Source organism: Trichoderma ghanense, assembly GCF_004382785.1.
Source record: "Trichoderma ghanense strain CCMA-1212 chromosome Unknown scaffold_4, whole genome shotgun sequence".
Lineage (NCBI taxonomy): Eukaryota > Fungi > Ascomycota > Sordariomycetes > Hypocreales > Hypocreaceae > Trichoderma > Trichoderma ghanense.
This window is the reverse complement of record NW_027395667.1, coordinates 354,835-372,588: the sequence shown is the minus strand read 5'-3', so window position 1 is coordinate 372,588 and position 17,754 is coordinate 354,835. Positions and strand designations below refer to the sequence as shown.

Genomic DNA, 17,754 nt, shown 5'->3' with positions numbered 1-17,754 from the left:
CCCCCCCCGGGAGCAAACAGCTGGCAGCAGCCGCTGTGAGCGGACTGGAACTACCGAGACGTCTTAGGCCAGAAGGGATCAATGGATGGATTGGATGACACACCGCACCAGACTGTCGGGTCCGGCTGCTTGTGCTTGTGCCACATCTGGCCATGCCGTGCGAGCCTGGTTCTCTGTGAGATGCACGTAGATGGAACTTGCAGGCAGCTCTAGGTATGCGAAGGATGAACCGCTAGAGAGAAGCACGGTCGCAAGCAGCGGTCATACATATTGAACGCAGCAGTCATTTAGTAATTGAGCGCTAGAGCTGCTGTTCGCATAGCCCAAGGCCGGCCATGCTAAAAATCACGGTGAAGGCACATGCGGAAGGACAGATTAGCATCCATGGACTGTCAGTTGGCTGGTGGCTCCTAATTAGTGGTTCACGTTAGCACTGGTCAACACCAAAGCGTCCAAGTCGAGCAAGCCATGGCCAGGGGACTTTGATGACGGTCCTGGCTTTGGCGAGCAAACCGACAGCCGCAATGCTTACCCTCAAGTGTTCTGTTCGCTTCTCTCCCTCCTCGCTTCGGCATGTTTGGTCTCCTTTCTCCTCGTTGTCTCTGAGCCAGGGATGTCAAGGTGCTTCAGTCTTGGTATTACGCGGTACGGTAAACTTGACGTAAATCCACCCCGGGGCCGCACAGCTCCAAGCTTAGCGAGCCGCGCTGAGAAGCTCAAGCGATGTCTGGCGAAACAGTCCACCGCCTTGGCAGTTGTGTTGTGTGGTGAGCTGTACACATTCTCTACGTTTGGAGCAGCAGCGCCTCGCTCGCACGATGGAGTGAACGCCATCATCTCGCAGCTCTCTCTCTCGCCCGTATTGGCCTGCGTCATCCATTTCTTCCTTGGTGATGGTATGGTGGCAGTCCAAGGGGGAGAGAGGGGGTTGTTTGGAAGCATTTGCTCAGGCAGACGACTAGCATCATGGATGGCGTCTAGAAGGGTCTCTAATAGCTGGAGCTATTGGCCTGGCTAGGTGCCTTTTCCGGCGCATCTGGTCCAGAGTTTGGCCACGGTGCAGGGAGCGAATCTTGACCTCATCCAGTCCCGGCTACCCCTCCCTTGGCGCTGGCATTCGTGGCTTGCTTGGAATGCTTGTTGCATTGCGACCATTGGATGCGATGTACGGGCTCGTTTCAGCATTCCCGTTTACTATTACTCTGTGATTAGTCAATGGAATCTTTTCCATTTGGCAAATTCAGTGACAGCACCTGTTGGCCGTTGTCGCGCCGTCATTGCTGCCAATTCGACATGCTGCAGGCGGCATTAGCACCTTTGCCTCGTACCGCTACGACCAATTCCATCACCGATTTGTACTTCTTGCTCCTCCGCCTACACCAATCTGTCACCCCCGCCATTGATTCTTCAAAATCCTTCCCCAGTGTTGCTTGGCAGCCTTCTCTCTCACGAATTAGAACTTCCAGTTTTCTCTCCCTTCCTCCGTCGAATCATCCTCATCCTTTCATCTTACCAAATCAATTTTCCCCCGCCCGCCAATTTGGTTCACGTCCCGACAGCACGGCGCCCAGGAAAACGGTAAGGCATGTAAGGTAGCGTCTAGCAGCAGGCAGTCAGCCACCCAGCTCTCCACCCGCTACCGGATCTCTGGCTCAGACACCAACCAACAGCATATTAAAGACCGCGGAGCCTAATTGATTCTGTCTCGAGCCACGCCCCCCTTTTGCACTCCCTCTGCTCTCCGTCTCCCTCGCTCGCTCTTCTGCTCTTGCTTGTGCCCACACCCCCCCTAGGGGATCTGGATCCTCCCTGCCTCGGCCTTCCCAAGGTCCTGTCCGCGTCGGTACCTCTGCCCAGGTACTCGTACATGCACGCTGGCAGGGCCTGTACCTTGCCTGGCCTTGCCTTGAACATGTCCCCCAGGCCCAGCTAAAACAGAGCAAACTCCCGCCATCCGGCCCCCGAGAAATCCAAATCCAGATCCGCCCAGCTCCAGCTCCAGCTCTCTATCCCAAATCCCCCCCCCTCGACTCGAGCTTCTAGCCAGAACTCGCAGGCCTCGCAGCTCGCTCTAACGCAATTCATCGCATTCTCTTCTCTCCTCTCCCGGTCATTCCTCTATTTCTCTCCGCATCCCTGCTCCCTGTGTCCCGTCTCTCTGGCTCCGAAGCCTTGCCTTACCTTGTCTTGCCTTGTCTTGCCTTGTCTCACCTGCACCCTCACCCGCACCCGCATCGCTCACACCCTCCCGTCTCTGCCACAGCCAAGCTGCTGCTATATGACCACATCCCAAGCGATTCCTGCATCCCCGTATCGCCTCGCATTGGCCAGGCAAAAGCCCTTGCGCCTTCAGGTCCCATCCATCCCCAGTTGACGGACCCAGCCTACTGGGCCGGCAGAACTGGTCTTGACCTCTTCTTCTCTTTGCCCTTCCCGTGTCCGCGTCCGCATTCTGGGGGGCGTCTCGTTTCTTGGTCACCTCTTTTGCTTTTTTCCCTGTTTTTCTATTTTATATTACGGCATCCTCTCTCAGCCCTCATCTTTTCCTCTCTTCTTGCTGGACCACTTCTGCAAATTACTTCGGGGCCCTTCCAATTCTGTGCTAGAATAGATCGACCTTGGGTCCCCGAACCGGAGACGTTCCACTCACTTCTTGTGGCCTTTGCCTGCAAATAGCGGCTTGTTCGCTGCGGGTGCAAGTTGGCGGACGCCTCCATCCAATCAGCCCAGGGGACTCTTCTAGCATAGGCATTTCTGGTCGACCCTTTTTTTTTACCCCATCCTCGCCTCGCAGCTCACTCGCTTTTTCTCCGTCTCTTATTCCTCGCCTCGTCCCTCCTCAGCTGCAGGCTGCGTCTCTCGTCCGGATATAGCCCTGAATAGCACCTTGACCCTCAACTGTCGTCTCCACGCTGGGCCATCATGAGCTCCCTCAACTCTCAAGGCCCTCCCGGGTCCGGAGGCGGCGGCGATCAGCACGGTTCCAGCGAGGACTCAACGTCAGACTATGCCGAAACCGTGGATTTCTCAGAGTTCACCTCCATCGACACCGCCCAGATGGTTCACAGATACAAAAACGGGAGGTATGTCACGGATCCCTGACCCCCATAAGCTCCCGACAGCCTCTGGGTGGCGAATCCCCCCAAAAAAGAAGAGAACAAGGAACAGGGAACAAGGGAGAGAAGGAAAAAGGAAGGGGGAAAAAATGAAAAACAAAAGGGAACACGGAAGGAACAAGAACAGCCGAGCCAGAATGTATGATGGCTGACCAACTCCTGACCACAGGCGATACCAGGGCTGGTTTGACGAACGCTATGGATTGCCGAACGACGACACAGAGCAGGCCCGCGAGCACCTCAAACACCGGGTCTACTCCGACTATCTGCTCAACGGCGAGTACTTCAAGGCCCCGATAGGCGACAATCCTCAGAAGATTGTTGATCTGGGCACCGGCGCAGGCTTCTGGCCCATTGATGGTTCGCATTTCCCCTTCCTCCCTTTCGCCCCCTCCCCGTTTTCGAGGGACCAAGTGCAGTACCGCGACGGCAATGCTTTGACCTCGAGCTTCTCAAACTAACTTTTCCTCGCAACAAAGTGGCCGAGCGATTTCCCAGTGCTCGCGTCATCGGCACCGACATTTCCGCCATCCAGCCTCCTTGGTCACCGCCAAACGCCGAGTTCCGGGTGGAAGATCTCGACGATGCAGACCGGCCGTGGACGAGAATCTACTCTGGCGCCGACCTTATTCACACCAGATCAGTCATACAAACTGTCCGCCACCCCGAGCTGTTTCTGCAACGAGCTTACGAGTACGACGATGCCCCTATGCGCAACCCCTCCTCTCCCTTTCATGACCCCACGTCACAAGACAGTATCTGACCAAATCGGCAACAGAGCCTTGAAACCGGGCGGATGGATAGAGTGCCATGATCTCTTCATACCCGTAACCTGGGAGGACGGCACCCCCGCGATAGATCACCCCGTTCAGCGCCTATACGACCTCGTAAACGACGGCCCCTTTGCGCAAAAGTACGGCTGGCAGCTCTACTTCCCCCCGACGCTTCCCCACGTCCTACGGCAGATGGGCTTTGTCAACATTCAGGAGCAGCACACGCCGATTCCCCTGGGGCGGTGGTCACGGCGCTCACGAGACCGAGAAATGGGCATGTTCAACCAGGACAACCTGATCGACTGGACCGCGGCGCTGCTCATCCGACACGAAGACCTGGGCATCACCGAGGAAGAGGCCAGGCAATTGTGCCAGGAGACGCTCATGGCCATGGACAACACAAAGGTACATGCTCGCCTCGACTGGGGGATTGTCTGGGCACAGAAGCCGCTGTGAGGAAAAATGGAGGAGAAAAAGAAACAAAGAAGAGGAAGAATTTTACGACCTAATGATATCCATCACAAACGAGGAAACAAGAAATATGGACGAAAAAAAAAAAGGAAAAAGAAAAAAAAAAAGGAAAAAAAAACAGAGGTTGGAAACTGTCAAGCTGCTGAAGGAGGAGACAACAGCACTCCCGGCACGACACACGCATTGACTCCAGCTTTGAAGCATGACTGCATTGGCGGTGTCCAGCTCGAACCACCCGCCGTCCGCTTCGCAAACGATATCTATACAAAACATCACAACGGGCCATACCCTTGGTCTTGCCCTCTCCTCGCCCTCTCTCAACATTTCCTTGCCTGAGTGGGGTAAGTGTTTGCCTAATATTCAACAAGACAAGCACGGGTTTCTGAAGAGACTTATCGCCGATTCAGAAGAGAGGAGAGGAGGAAAAGGAGCTAAAGATTACGGGACGAGCATAAGACGGTGGGGAGGAACCACATTACTAGCTATCCGACTGACCTCATGCTGGCAATTTCTCCCCCATCTCCGGTCTACTGCCGAGGGGCCGCATCACACGCCCAGGTCAAAACAAACTAATCACATTGACACCTCGACCGCAAGAAACGAAACGAAAAAGAAAAAAAAAAAACAATCATCATATTCCTGCATTGACCGGGAGCACGACTGCATCATGAGAGGGTAAAAGAGGGCATTCCGAAAGGGGGGGGCACTGATTTACGGCGCTAGGTTTTCGGGGGGGTAACTGATACATGTAACTTTGGGAACGGACGAAAGAAACGGCGTTTCCTCTTCTTTCCTGGCTTGGTTTGGTTTCTGGGCTTGGTTCGGCATTGCGGCGTTTCCTTTCCCTAATTTCTTTGGTATTGTGCTGCCATTTTACTTGAAAACCAACCTTGGGAGGGTGGATGGCATCTCAGAGAGGATCAAAAAACATGCCCACTTTATTCTGGGGATTTGTTGCTTATTGCGTGAGAGAAGGGACAGGAAATACGGCTGTCGCCGTGACTTTTGTTTCCTCTTCTTTATCCTTGTCTTTGGCGCTTTGACTGATTGAAGTATCCTGAAATCTCGAGACGGGGTTAATGGGTCTGTCTTTGCGGATTTTCTTTGTTGGTAAACGGATTTCCCTCTCTCTTGTCATTGAGTTACCGGTCGAGGTGTTGTCGATTCAGGGGAGTCGTGCATTGGATACCTTATGGATAGACAGACACTTGTCGCGGGTCTCCTACTTGGAGTACTTATATGTCTGCGAGCAAAGCAGAAACGCAACACATCAATCAATCAATCAATCAATCAGTCAACCAATCCATTAGTCTATAAGGGCATCCCCATCACGCCGAGATCCATACTGATCTACGGACGCACTGCATGCGGCAAGTCAGCATGCGGCAAGGCAGGTTGGTATTGATACTAAATACCAGAATACTTTGACCTTGCCTACCGAACCTGGTCATGGCTGGGCCGCGGGATAGGGATGAAGGGAGTGGATGTGATCAGAGTAACGTGCGTGATCTCGCAGCATGAACATCCCGGTCCTTACCCCATTTGCCCATCAATCCATCCATCCAATTTAGACCATATTCATTCTTCTGCCCCTCTTGTCCTTGGCATCCACCCTCTCTCTGCTTACAACTTACTTATATGGTACATCTTCATCCTCATCAAAAGTCTTCATCCTTTCCTCTTGTTTCCAGACTCGCACTGTGCTTGGTTTTGATCAGATCGATTTTACACGTGTCGTTGTCTTGAAGGGCACTTGTATGATAGACAAGAAGAAGGGCACATATGTATGTTGGACCCCAACATGCAGAAACCCTTTTTAGATCTCGCTTTCGTTCCGGGGAGGGGGCGCTGCTTGCTGTCTGGAACTGGGACGGACGGATATAAACACATATGCGTGCGCGCATCGGTTACCGAATCCCGTTTACCTACCATGAGATGCACAATCCTACCCTGACCAACCATGGAACTTGCACCCCCCCCCCCGTACTTTGCTGTACTCCCAGCCAAGCCAAAACCAAGATACCTTTACCTTTACCTTTACATTACCTTACGGAGTATCCTAGGTGCATTTATTAGGCACTATTCGCCCTGGTATAGCTGGCCCATTGTCTCCAGATGCTATTTACGCGGATGGCTGTGCTTTAATGCCAGATGGGTATATATATATATATAGCAGCTTCGTCTGTTTTTACTTTTTATTTATTTATTTATTTTTTTCTTTCTTTATTTTGACTCGCTTCCGCGTGCTTTTCAGTCTTTTTCTGTTCTCCCTGTGAGAAGATGTAGTTGATGTTCCCTTCACTGCAGCGTACATATACTGTATGTCCTGTACATGCCTTTTCGTCCCCAATGTTGACCGATCGGGTTGCCCGGAAAATGCACACACCCCCGATTTTACCTCTTTCGTCCAGCTCCAAGTCCGTGTATGGTCCCCCCTTTAAACTCCTTCACCGAGAACCCGAACCAACCAAACTTACAACAAACATACATACTCACATACAAATAATTACCTGCCTCCCATCAAAATCTACCTATACGCTCTCAATAAAAAAAGAAATCCATGGTGCAACAAACCCGCAAGCTAGCAATGGAAATCTGAGTTCGTTAGTATATCATATCTGGAAACGAAATGAAATCGTTGTGCTTGCTAGGACTACTTGTTTGTTTGTATCTGGTGAGATGCTACCTTACCTTATTAGCCTTGGGGACATACATACAAGGTAGAACAAACAGCCGTTTAGCAGACTCGGACCGGCGTGTGGAGGGACGGACCGGACGGTTACACTGGCCAGCCTGACAAGTTTTGCAGGGATTTTTCCCATCTTGGATGCTAGGTACCATCGGGAAGACAGGCAGAGGGGGGGGAGGGAGTACTTTCATGTAAGGTACCTTGCCTTGTTTTGCCTTGCCTTGGCTTTTCCCACTCATCCACCCAAGAAGACGGGACACTATATATATAGATGCCAACATACAAAACCTTGGATATAAATCACGAGGCATCTTCTCTTCTTACTTTCAAACTTCACTTTCAAACTTCACTTTCTCGTCAATATGTACTCCCTATGCCTCCGGAAAATTTAATCCCTGAATGAATATATTCCCTGGCCACTGTCATCAACCCTGCCTACCTACCGTAATCTAGTCATATTTCATTTCATACCTTACCTATTCCTATATACTCCGTAATAAAGGCAAGCACCTACTAATAGTACTAAGCTGAGCATCAAAAGCCGCACGTATATCCGAAGGTAATAACACGCCATGAATATAAAAATAAATGAACCTGGTCAAAGACAAAAAGTAGCACGAAGACTAGTACAGGGGAGGAGGCGGGTATAATGGGCATTGATGCGACGGCATAACGCGATCGCAGTCATCATTGACGATGAGCCTAGTAATCCCAAAGTCCTCGTAATGTCGAGGCGAAGCCGGTTACCGCGCTCTTGTTCATTCACGGCAGGGGAGGAGGGGGTTCAGATTGTCAACACGGCATTTGATTCTGCCAATGGGGAATAAAGCGTAAGATTCTTATTTTTCTTTACTCCCTCACCTATGAGCAGAAAAAAAGGAACAGAGCCCGCGCAAAAATGGCCGAGTTTCCTAATTCTGTTCAGCTTTGTCAACCACTAGAGCTGGAAACGGAGTATATCTTCATGCCGGCCCTGCCAGGGGACCTCAAACACCAGGTGGTTCAGGACGGCTCGTGGCTTTCGCGTGGCCGGCAGACAGGCGACGCCGAGATCGACAGTCGAGTGCTTATGGCGGGGTTTGGTGAAACGAGGAGCTCGCAGGATTGCATAAGAAGTAGTGGAGGGTTCTATTAGCGTCTGACTGCCTTGGAAATAACAACAGCTGTGGTTGAGTGATGATGCTCTTGCTGCTTCCTTGCCTTGCTTGTGAAAATATTCTAGCCAACGGATATCGCGAATCGTATTCCAACGCGCAAAGAGAGAAAGTCCAAAAACATAAAGAAAAGACTCGCCCCGGACTTTATGTCAGCGTCAAAAAAAAAACTGCCGCTTGCCCCTTATCTCGCTCTCCCGCCAGGCTAATGCTGCGTGTGCTCCCACTCTAGTTCCCAAACATCCCTCCAGGTCCTGCAGGTCCCCCGGGCCCGCCGAACCCGCCCATGCCGTTCCCGAAGCCTCCGTGATTAGGGGCGCTGAAGCCTTGAAACGTGTCGGCGTCCTGGTAGCCCGCGATGAGAAACGACCAGTCCATGTCTCCGTCCTCCCCAGACGCAGTGCTTGGCGGCGCCATGGCCGGCTGGGTGGCTCCGAATCCGCCGCTCTGGTCCACCGGCGGAGTCATCATGGCGCCGTGCTCCATCGGCGACGTCTCGCCGGAGCGTGCGCGGGGAAAGGCCACCGGCGGCTGCTGTTGGCCAGCCTCCGAGCGATTTTCCGACCGCGCCCTTCGCCTCGCCTCGACGTGCTCCTGAAGGACGGCCATGAAGCGCGGTGTGGCCATGTTCTTCCCTGCCGCTCGCTGGGCGTCGTGGTGCGCCGCCCAGGCTTTGACGAACAGACCGCTAAAGGCCCCATGCATCGGGCTGTGAAGGTTCGACAGCAAGCCCCTGAGCCCGTAGTTCGCTTCGATGGCCGTCCAGGCTCTCTCTACCAGCGGTCCCGCAACGCGCTTGCGCAGCTCCTGTACCAGGAACATGTACGCCGGGAACGGGAAGTAGTGCATCGCGTACCATCTGTACGGCCGGAGGCTTTCCGCCGACATGACTACATTGTCGTGCTCCACCCACGTGATGGCTTGTATCGTGAGGGCGTCTCGTTCCACGTCGTCCAGCGGCATCGCCTCGCCGTTGTGCCTGCGCACGAGATAGTTGATGATTCGCATCTTGCAGAGCGCCGCTCGCGTCATCGTCATGGTGAAGAAGTGGAGGGGGATCTTGGCATCGCAGTGGGCCAAGTACGTGCCCTCCATGTGAGCACAGAACCCCTCGAGTGTGTACGGGGGAGTGTCTTGGCCGGCAAGGCGAACCGTCACAGGCGGCGGTTTTCCAGGTTGCGGGGAGTTGCCATTCTTGTCCGCGTGCAGCTTGAAGCTGTCTCGGTTGCTGTTGCTCGCCACCGCCATGGAGAGCTCGACGCGTGTTAGGGCAAACAGCATTTCCGTAGGCCCAGTGTGTGGCGTCGGAGGTTCTTTGCCGTCAACGTGGAGGTCAGAATCGTTGACGTTTAATGGCTTCTTGCAGTCACAGCCCGACGTGAGCGCGGTCACCGTCGAGCCCGTCATCTCTCCCACGCGGCGATCGTAGGAAACAAGTGTCCACCATAGTCGCCGCCTCTGCTCGACCTCAAAGGGCGAGAGGCCATACCCGCCAGGGTCTCGGTGAAGGCCCATCCGCTGGGCCATGCGCACCGCGATGCCCATCATGCAAAATACCTGCCTCGGGTCTATAAACCATCGAACGGTCATCTAACGCATGTGTAAACCATATCAGCTCAGATGTGCTTAACAAGAGGATAGTCGAAGAAGCTTTGCTAGAGAATAGGGGACAGACTTACCAAATACAAAAGATACGCCTGCAGAGTCAAGGCATCCGGAACCCGCATGAAACTGGCATTGACCAAGGCTTGCTGGAGTGCCGGGAAATACCGGCCCAGCAGTTCCTGTTTCGTCTCGCCAAATATCCTCTGCGCTTCGGCATCCTCAATTGAGTGAATGGAGATTACGTAGATGCCGAACATGAGGGCTTCGATGTTCTTGGGAGCCGCATGAAGTCGCGATGTTGCCTCGATGATCTTGCTCTGGATGCTCGGTACGTGGGTGATCTTGAGCAGGGGATTGATGTTGTCAATGTATATCTGCCACAACTGCAGCACTTGGACGGCAGAAGGGTGGCTGTGCGTGACTGGGGCAAAGGAGCCTCCGATGATGAATGGGAAGCCATCTTGGTTCTCAAACATCTTGTCAAAGGCGGAATGGATAAAGGACTTTTTGTTAAAGACCTCATCCTCATCCTCGGACGAGTCCTTGAGCAGTTGCTCACTGGCTCTGAACTATTTCTGCAGTCAGGACCAAGACAAGGAGGACGAGAAGGATCCGTTGAAGAGGGGCTTACCTCTTTGTGAAGTGAAAACCAGGCTCCGGGTTCATGAGACCTTACACGCACTTTGTATTAGCCTGTTATCACATCTCACTTTCTTCCGTACACTTCCTGTAGATGACCAACTTACCCGCCTGTTGGATTGCCGGAACCTGCTTCTGGGGAAGTCTTTAAACCCTCAAAATCGGTCTCCAGCTCGTCCACATCGTCGCCAGGATTGCCATCGCCCCTGTATTCGGGGTCCATGGCATCAAACTTGACGCCATTCTGTGCCAAGAGGCTTTCGTACTTGCGTAGCCGCTCAATCAGGTCCTTTTCCTGCAGCTTCTTGCGCCGTCTTCTCGGAGGCTGCGGAGGAATTACTCGGCACTCTGCACCAGCCTTGACGCAGTTCGCACATGGCTTGTTCCTATCGCAACGGACCTTGCGCTGTTGACACAAGACGCAGCTAGTGCCTCTGGTCAATTTGACCGACAACGGGTCAATTGCTTGCTGCGACTGGTGTAGAGGCCGGCCATGCGAGGCGGGTGGCGGCGGCGGGGCTTGGTTGGGGCCTTCAAGGCCGGTAAAGCCTTCAGCAGACATGAGCCAAGGATGAAAGACAGCGGCTGCTAGAAAATTGTCCGATCTGGAGGTCCCAGGGCCGATCCAGCGGCATTCCAGAGGCCTTCAGTCAATATTCTGGGCTAGTCGACGAGAGCTGCGAGTCCCCGCGTGACGCTGGCACGGACTGATTGGCGGATGCTGACAGGCGTCCTCCAACCCTGCATGCAGCTGAACAGATTGTTGGGCTGCTCTGGAGCGCCGTTTTCACCGGATTCGCAGGTTTGCAGCGCCTGTAGGGCTGAGTCTCGGCGGGCGCCGTCGGCTGCGAGGTCGTCGTTTCGGACCCGGGCCCAGAACCTGAACTTTGGTGGAAGCGGTTGTTTGTTCTGCGCCGGTCCGGACGAGAAGACGAGGGAGGGAGGAGAGAGAAAGCGGGGGGCTTGATTGGCGTTGCAGCGGCCACGGCCAATGGGAGACGCGGCTGGCTGGGCGGTGGAGATTGGGTGGTAGCCGCTTTTTACCTTGTTTGGACGGTGATCATCTAGATCCAGATGGAGCATCGCTTGGGTTCGGTGTGTTGAGAGCGGAGAGAAGAAGAGCAGAGCGGGAGCGCGATGCGGCATCGTGACTTTTGTCTTTGCTCCTCTTGGGAGGATTTTGCGATGCTACCCAAAGTATCTGTCTGAGGCATCGCGTTTTGTGGGCTGGGTTATCTTATCGATCCTATCGATATGTACTCCGTAGAACAGGAAGGAGCGGTGCTGGGCTCTTTGAAACGAAGACGAACATCGTGATGCCGCTTCAGCCTTTACACCTTTCGCCACCTCACCCAAGCAATCAGCATGCTGGCATGGTGTCGCTCCAACCTTTGTTACCATGACTCTCCGTCGCCGAGATGCGGCTGCATGAAGGCGTGTCTTCACACGTGTGACCATCCTCAGCAGACCGAGTGCGTACCTACCCTCGAAGCTCCATAGAAGGGACAAATGGCATACAACCACCTTATGCAAAGAGCTTGTTTATGGTTGCTACATACGACTGGCATTCAAGCGCTACTCAGCATTACGCGTATTCTGACAAGACTGCCTTTCCGCCAGCCCTTTCTCTTCGGCTATGCAAGACCATCACCGCCCGATGCATCTGTGCACTCAAGACATCTTTCCTATCGATAAATCGAAAGACCCTCGGCATTCACGGCCAATACGGGTTGATGCTATTCAGCTCGGACATTGATTCGGGACCGAGGGCAGGACGCCACCGGCCCAACACGTACTAGCGCCCGGTTACGTGTCCGATGTCTCTGGCCGTCGCGTGTAAGTCAGGGAGGCTCTCCGAGCCACGGTACCGAAGAACAGCCAGACGGCAGATATGTAAAGTGTCTGTCTCTGTGTTTTGCTGCCTTGCCCGACAGAGCCCGAGGAGACGGCCCAGTTAGACGTAATGCCGGGTACGCGAGGCGGTGGGCGTGGAAGAATGCAAACAGCATTCCCCTCTGGACTAGTCGTCCATATGGGTCGACCTTGGACACGCATAAAGGCTCGTCCAACGAGCACAACCTGTCCTGTTCAACGGAAAAAGTATCTCGACTCGTCCGCCTAAGTACGACTGCGGCATCCGGTACACCATCGACATCCTTTGCCATGGCTGTTCCTGAGGAGAAGGTCGGGGCGGAAGAGGCAGCGTCTGCCATCCAGCTACCGAGAACCTCTGTATCTTCAACAGAGGTCGCAAACACGCCAATCACGGCTACTCTCAGCGTCGAAAAGCCCAGTCCGATACAGGAACCAACAATTGCACAGCCAGCCAACAACGACAATGAGGCAGGCCCAGCCCCTGACAGCGCCGAAGACAACTACAAGCCCAAGTCTCTCAAGTTCTGGCTCATCATCGTCAGTGCTTTTGTGTCCATGTTCCTCGTTGCCTTGGACCGGACCATCATCTCTACTGCCATTCCGACAATCACGGACGACTTCCACTCGCTGTCGGACATTGGCTGGTATGGATCATCGTATATGCTTACAACGGCAGCATTTCAACTGGTCTGGGGGCGGATATACCGCTTCTACGATTTGCGTTGGACGTTTTTGACGTGTATTGTCATCTTCGAGATTGGGTCTGCCATCTGTGGCTCTGCGCCGAGCTCGTCTGTGTTTATAGCCGGTATGCAACCTCACGGCGTGGAACCATATGACAAAGTACGAGACAACTGACGGATTACAGGCCGGGCTATAGCAGGAGTGGGATCTGCTGGCATCACAACTGGGTCTCTACTTACCACCATCGACCTGATCCCTCTGGCGAAGCGCCCCATGTTTCAAGGTACTACCAGACCCCCGAGGCGCTTGAATATACGAACTTTGCACTGACACTTGACCCAAACAGCCTCGTTCGGTCTCATATTTGGCGTTGCAAGCATCACTGGCCCTCTCATGGGCGGTGCCTTTACGGAAAACGTCTCATGGAGATGGTGCTTCTATATCAACTTGCCCGTCGGAGTCGTCGCTTTCATCCTCCTCTTCTTCTTCCTCAGGGTACCTCCGAAGCCCAAAGCGCCCGCCTCCGTCAAAGAACAAATTCTCCGCCTCGACCCGCTCGGCACTTTGTTCTTCATCCCCTCAACTGTTTGTCTCTTGCTCGCTTTGCAGTGGGGCGGCTCGGTATACGCATGGAACAACTGGAGAATCATTCTTCTCTTCATCATGTTTGGAGTGTGTGCCTTGGCGTTTGCCTTTGTCCAGGTCAAAATGCCCGAGACGGCGTCACTACCTCCCAAGGTGATTAGCCAGAGGACCTTGCTCTGCGCGACACTATACATGCTCTTTGTCGCAGGCGCCATGATGCTCTTGGTTTATTTCATTCCTTTGTGGTGTAAGTGTATTCACCTAGTCTTCACGAGCTTTGGTACTGAACTGACGCGGCTGTCTAGTTCAAACCACACATGGTATTAGCCCCGTGCGGTCTGGCATCTACACACTCCCCCTGGTGTTGAGCCTTGTCATCGCTGTAACCACGTCTGGAATCCTGACCCAGCGCATTGGATACTACAAGCCGGCTCTAGTCCTAGCTCCCTGCATCATGGCCGTGGGCGAAGGCCTTTTATTCACTTTCAAGCCAACCACTGGATCCCCTCACTGGATTGGCTACCAATTCCTCGCCGGATTCGGGCTGGGCTTTGGATTCCAGACGGCAAACCTTGCTGTTCAGGCCACGCTTCCGAAGAAGGAGATACCTACCGGTGTTTCGATCTTGTTCTTTGCTCAGCAGCTTGGAGGCGCCATCTTCTTGTCCGTTGGCCAAACGGTTCTGAACACCTTGCTCGTGTCTCATCTGAAAGACGTGCCGGGACTGGATCCCGAGATCATCATCAAGAGCGGTGCGACTGAGCTGAGCAAAGTTGTACCTCCTCAGTTTGTTTCTGCTGTGGTGAATGCGTATAACTACGCCTGCACGCACATATTCCTGGCTGCGTTGGCATTGACCTGTGCTCAGCTCGTGGCTGCCCTGGGCATCGAATGGGGAAGCGTCAAGAAGCCAAAGAATCAGCATGTGAAGGCATAACAAGCAAATTCGCTTAGCATTGAACATGGACATTGGCGTTACGGCGATATAAAACGTGGATTGGAGCATACTTGAACAGGCCGGTTGTAACCTAGACAGACACCTTACTCTCTCCTCCTTTCAATGTATACCCCCCCCCCTCCGAGACATTTACTTCTCTGACAAACTTTAAGACTTTGCCCGTGTTGCTGTGAGAATGCCTTCCATGGATGAGCGTGACAATTGACGCTGTTCGGACTCAGTTAAGTGATGTCGTGTCCCGATTTCACCAAGTTCACCTGTGTTTGCTCCTGTTCAGATGCCGTCCGTGGGCATATTCACAAGATGACGTTCAGGACATTCTCATCCGGTCATCATACCTATAACAACTCCCAGCCACAACGTCCCATATCCCATTCCAATTCCCTCTACTTCATATCAAACCAACCCCCTCCACTCCACATCACTCACATAACCAAAACATCCAACCCACGCCAAGCTCCCTAAGCTCTCACCCCCAAAAAGGACCCCCAAAATGTGCGAAGTCATAAGAACAAAATACTCCTGCCGCCACAACACCATCGAATACAGATCCCGCTGTTTAAACGAGGGCAACAGATGCGAAAAAAAGATTGAGAACCGCACCTCTGAGGACAAATGCCCCAAGTGCAACCCCGACTCTCGCCACAAGAAGATTGTTGACTTGTATGCTACGTATGGGAATGAGTTGGCGAGGTTGACGGAGCTTGCGAGGGGGCAAGACTGTCAGACGATGGTGATGCAGCTGGAGAGGATTCGAAAGGGGCTTGCGGAGGAGAGGATCAGGGCGCTGAAGGAGTTGCAGGAGAAGATTGGGGGGGAGGCGGTGGCGAGGAGGAGGGCTGAGGAGGAGGCGGCTGAGGAGACTGGTTGGTGAGAGTTATGTGAAGCTGTTTTGTTGGTGTTTTAGGGAGCATGTGATGGCTAGGAGGATTGTACTCGTCTTGAACTGCACACATATCACGATTGCGTATTTTTTCTCCAGACAATAGCAAAGAAAGACAGAGTGAGAAATCTCTTGGTTCCCGTCATTCATCTGGATCCAGTTACCCATATAAGAGAGGTTCTAGAGTATAGGAGATGATGTTATCCTTAGGTTGTGTAAGTCAGAACGGCTGCAAGACAAGCCTGGCTTTAGGGCTCCTCCTTGCTCCATTCCCAAATAAAAGTGGAAAGCAATGCATGTTCATAACTCAACAACAGGTTGCGAGAACATTCATGAGTAGACCTGGTGGAAATTGTAGTCTTCCCTTGATCAATGCCTGCTTTTGATTCTCGGCTCGCAAGTAGTTCGAGGAGCAGCTTAGTCAGCACGACAGCTGCAGTTCAACCCCACACGCGGGGCAGCTGCTCGACCTGCGACTCTCCACCAACTTCAATCGTTACTTGTACTTGACCAACTCCAACCTCCAACTCCAAATACCGACACGTCTCTGCTCGACTTTCTCCTCACTGAATATCCTCTTCATCAATCGCAAGCACGAACAATACATTAAAGGGTATCCGCGCCAGCAAACATCCCTTCCGCCATGGACGCTCCCAGCTCCAACCCTCTTCTGTCCACCCAGAAGAGCTCCCAGCTCCAGGCCGTCCTGCACCCGCTGGTGCTCCTCACAATCTCCGACTACATCACACGACACACCCTGCGCGAGCAAAAGGGCCCCATTATCGGAGCCCTGCTGGGCCAGCAGAATGGCCGCGATATCACCATCGAGCACGCCTTTGAGTGCCACGTCCAGGAAGCTCCCCAGGTAGAGGGAGGGTACCTGATCAACGCAGCCAAGTTCAGCGCAAGGCTCGAGCAAAGTAAGGCTAGGGCTTCCTCCACAACCCATTCCTTTGCTAACTCATTTCTCTTCTTCACCAGTGTGTCTTGTGCATAAGGACCGGAAACTGGACTTTGTCGGCTGGTACACCCTGCTGTCGTCATCAGGCCCTTCGCCCACTATCCTGCCGATCCACAACCAGATCCTCGAGAACTGGAACGAGTCGGCCGTTCTGCTCGGCTTCCACCCCCAAGAGGTCCTGCAGCACTCAGTAGGCGGCAAATTGCCGCTGACGATATACGAGAGCAACTACGAGGTCGACGACGTCCGAGGTGAAAACGACGGCGAAGACAAGAAGATGGACGACGGCGAGTCCAGGCTCAAGCTCAAGTTCCGCGAGGTGCCGTATTCAGTCGAGACGGACGAGACCGAGATGATTAGCATGAACTACGTGGCCAGCGGCGGAGGAAACGCGACCGCCAGCGCTTCCGCTCCGACAGCCAAGGAGGAACGGCCGGCTCGTTCCATAGAATCGAACGGAAAAGGAAAGCGGAGGCTGGTGGAAAGCCAGGTCGAGGACAAGAAGGACGCGGCGGTGGATGGTGTTTCTGCTCTTTCGCGGGAGGAGGAGGAGATGCTGGCGTCGCTGACGGCCAAGGCAAACGCCATCAAGATGCTTCACTCGCGGATTCAGCTCATCACTACCTACCTGCAGCGTCTGCCACCTTCATTCACCCACGGAGATGCTCAGGACGGAGACGCTCAGGATGGAGAGAGCATGGACACGGATTCCAACAACACCACCCCATCACTCAATATCCTCCGACAGATTCAGGCCCTGGTTAGTCGCCTCGACCTCGTCATCCCGTCAGACAGGGAGGCCTTTGAGAAGGAAGTCCAAAGCGAGACCAACAACGTCCATCTTTTGGGCCTCTTGAACTCCATCATGCAGGGCGTCGTGCAGGCAAAGGACGTGGGCAGAAAGTTTCACGCGATTGAAGCGAGCAAGATTGCGGCGAGGCGCGGCACGATGGATTACTCCGGGTCGTCGTTTAGTATTGCTGGGACTGGGGATCTGCACGTTTAAAGGCGGAGGGGGGCTTTAGGCTTGCCTTTGGGCGTTGCTTTTTCGTTCTACTTTGCGACAGGCATGTTTAGGCGTTTGTGGTCTTTTTTTGCTTTTCCCGTGTTTGTCTTTTGCGCAAGACTTGGCTGATAGATGGGTAATGAACTCAACGAGGGCCCGTATGCTTTGCCCCCGGTTAATGACGGAATAAACCGAAAACATGCAGTATCACGACGAGATGGCTGATACCACAAGTTCACCATGATTACACATTGTGTTTCTCATGAAGTCGATTCAGACTGTTTATATTGCTACTGACATATTTCTCATGGGGGACTATCTTGACGACAAAAAGTCGCGCTCATCAACCAGATAT

At 53.4% G+C, this 17,754-nt stretch overlaps 5 protein-coding genes across 5 annotated transcripts; 4 read left to right on the top strand and 1 right to left on the bottom strand.

Moving 5' to 3' along the window:
• Positions 1 to 2,922: 2,922 nt before the first annotated feature.
• Positions 2,923 to 4,345, top strand: CCMA1212_004285 (Secondary metabolism regulator LAE1; the record flags this gene model as incomplete). Its single annotated transcript, XM_073701594.1, has 4 exons — positions 2,923 to 3,083; positions 3,286 to 3,476; positions 3,536 to 3,809; positions 3,895 to 4,345. 4 exons carry the CDS (start codon positions 2,923 to 2,925, stop codon positions 4,343 to 4,345), a joined length of 1,077 nt encoding a protein of 358 aa, XP_073559798.1.
• A 4,086-nt stretch (positions 4,346 to 8,431) lies between these two features.
• On the bottom strand, positions 8,432 to 11,009 carry CCMA1212_004284 (Transcription factor vrtR1; the record flags this gene model as incomplete). The annotated part of the gene is made up of 4 exons (XM_073701593.1): positions 8,432 to 9,793; positions 9,883 to 10,377; positions 10,440 to 10,479; positions 10,555 to 11,009. The coding sequence occupies 4 exons, from the start codon at positions 11,007 to 11,009 to the stop codon at positions 8,432 to 8,434; spliced, it is 2,352 nt and encodes a 783-aa protein (XP_073559797.1).
• Positions 11,010 to 12,610: 1,601 nt separating this feature from the next.
• CCMA1212_004282 (Efflux pump roqT) lies at positions 12,611 to 14,528 on the top strand (the record flags this gene model as incomplete). The annotated part of the gene is made up of 4 exons (XM_073701592.1): positions 12,611 to 13,130; positions 13,191 to 13,289; positions 13,353 to 13,838; positions 13,897 to 14,528. 4 exons carry the CDS (start codon positions 12,611 to 12,613, stop codon positions 14,526 to 14,528), a joined length of 1,737 nt encoding a protein of 578 aa, XP_073559793.1.
• A 514-nt stretch (positions 14,529 to 15,042) lies between these two features.
• CCMA1212_004281 (uncharacterized protein) lies at positions 15,043 to 15,423 on the top strand (the record flags this gene model as incomplete). The annotated part of the gene is made up of 1 exon (XM_073701591.1): positions 15,043 to 15,423. One exon carries the CDS (start codon positions 15,043 to 15,045, stop codon positions 15,421 to 15,423), a length of 381 nt encoding a protein of 126 aa, XP_073559684.1.
• A 341-nt stretch (positions 15,424 to 15,764) lies between these two features.
• Positions 15,765 to 17,399, top strand: CCMA1212_004280 (uncharacterized protein; the record flags this gene model as incomplete). Its single annotated transcript, XM_073701590.1, has 3 exons — positions 15,765 to 15,768; positions 16,059 to 16,352; positions 16,414 to 17,399. 3 exons carry the CDS (start codon positions 15,765 to 15,767, stop codon positions 17,397 to 17,399), a joined length of 1,284 nt encoding a protein of 427 aa, XP_073559794.1.
• Between the last annotated feature and the right edge of the window lie 355 nt (positions 17,400 to 17,754).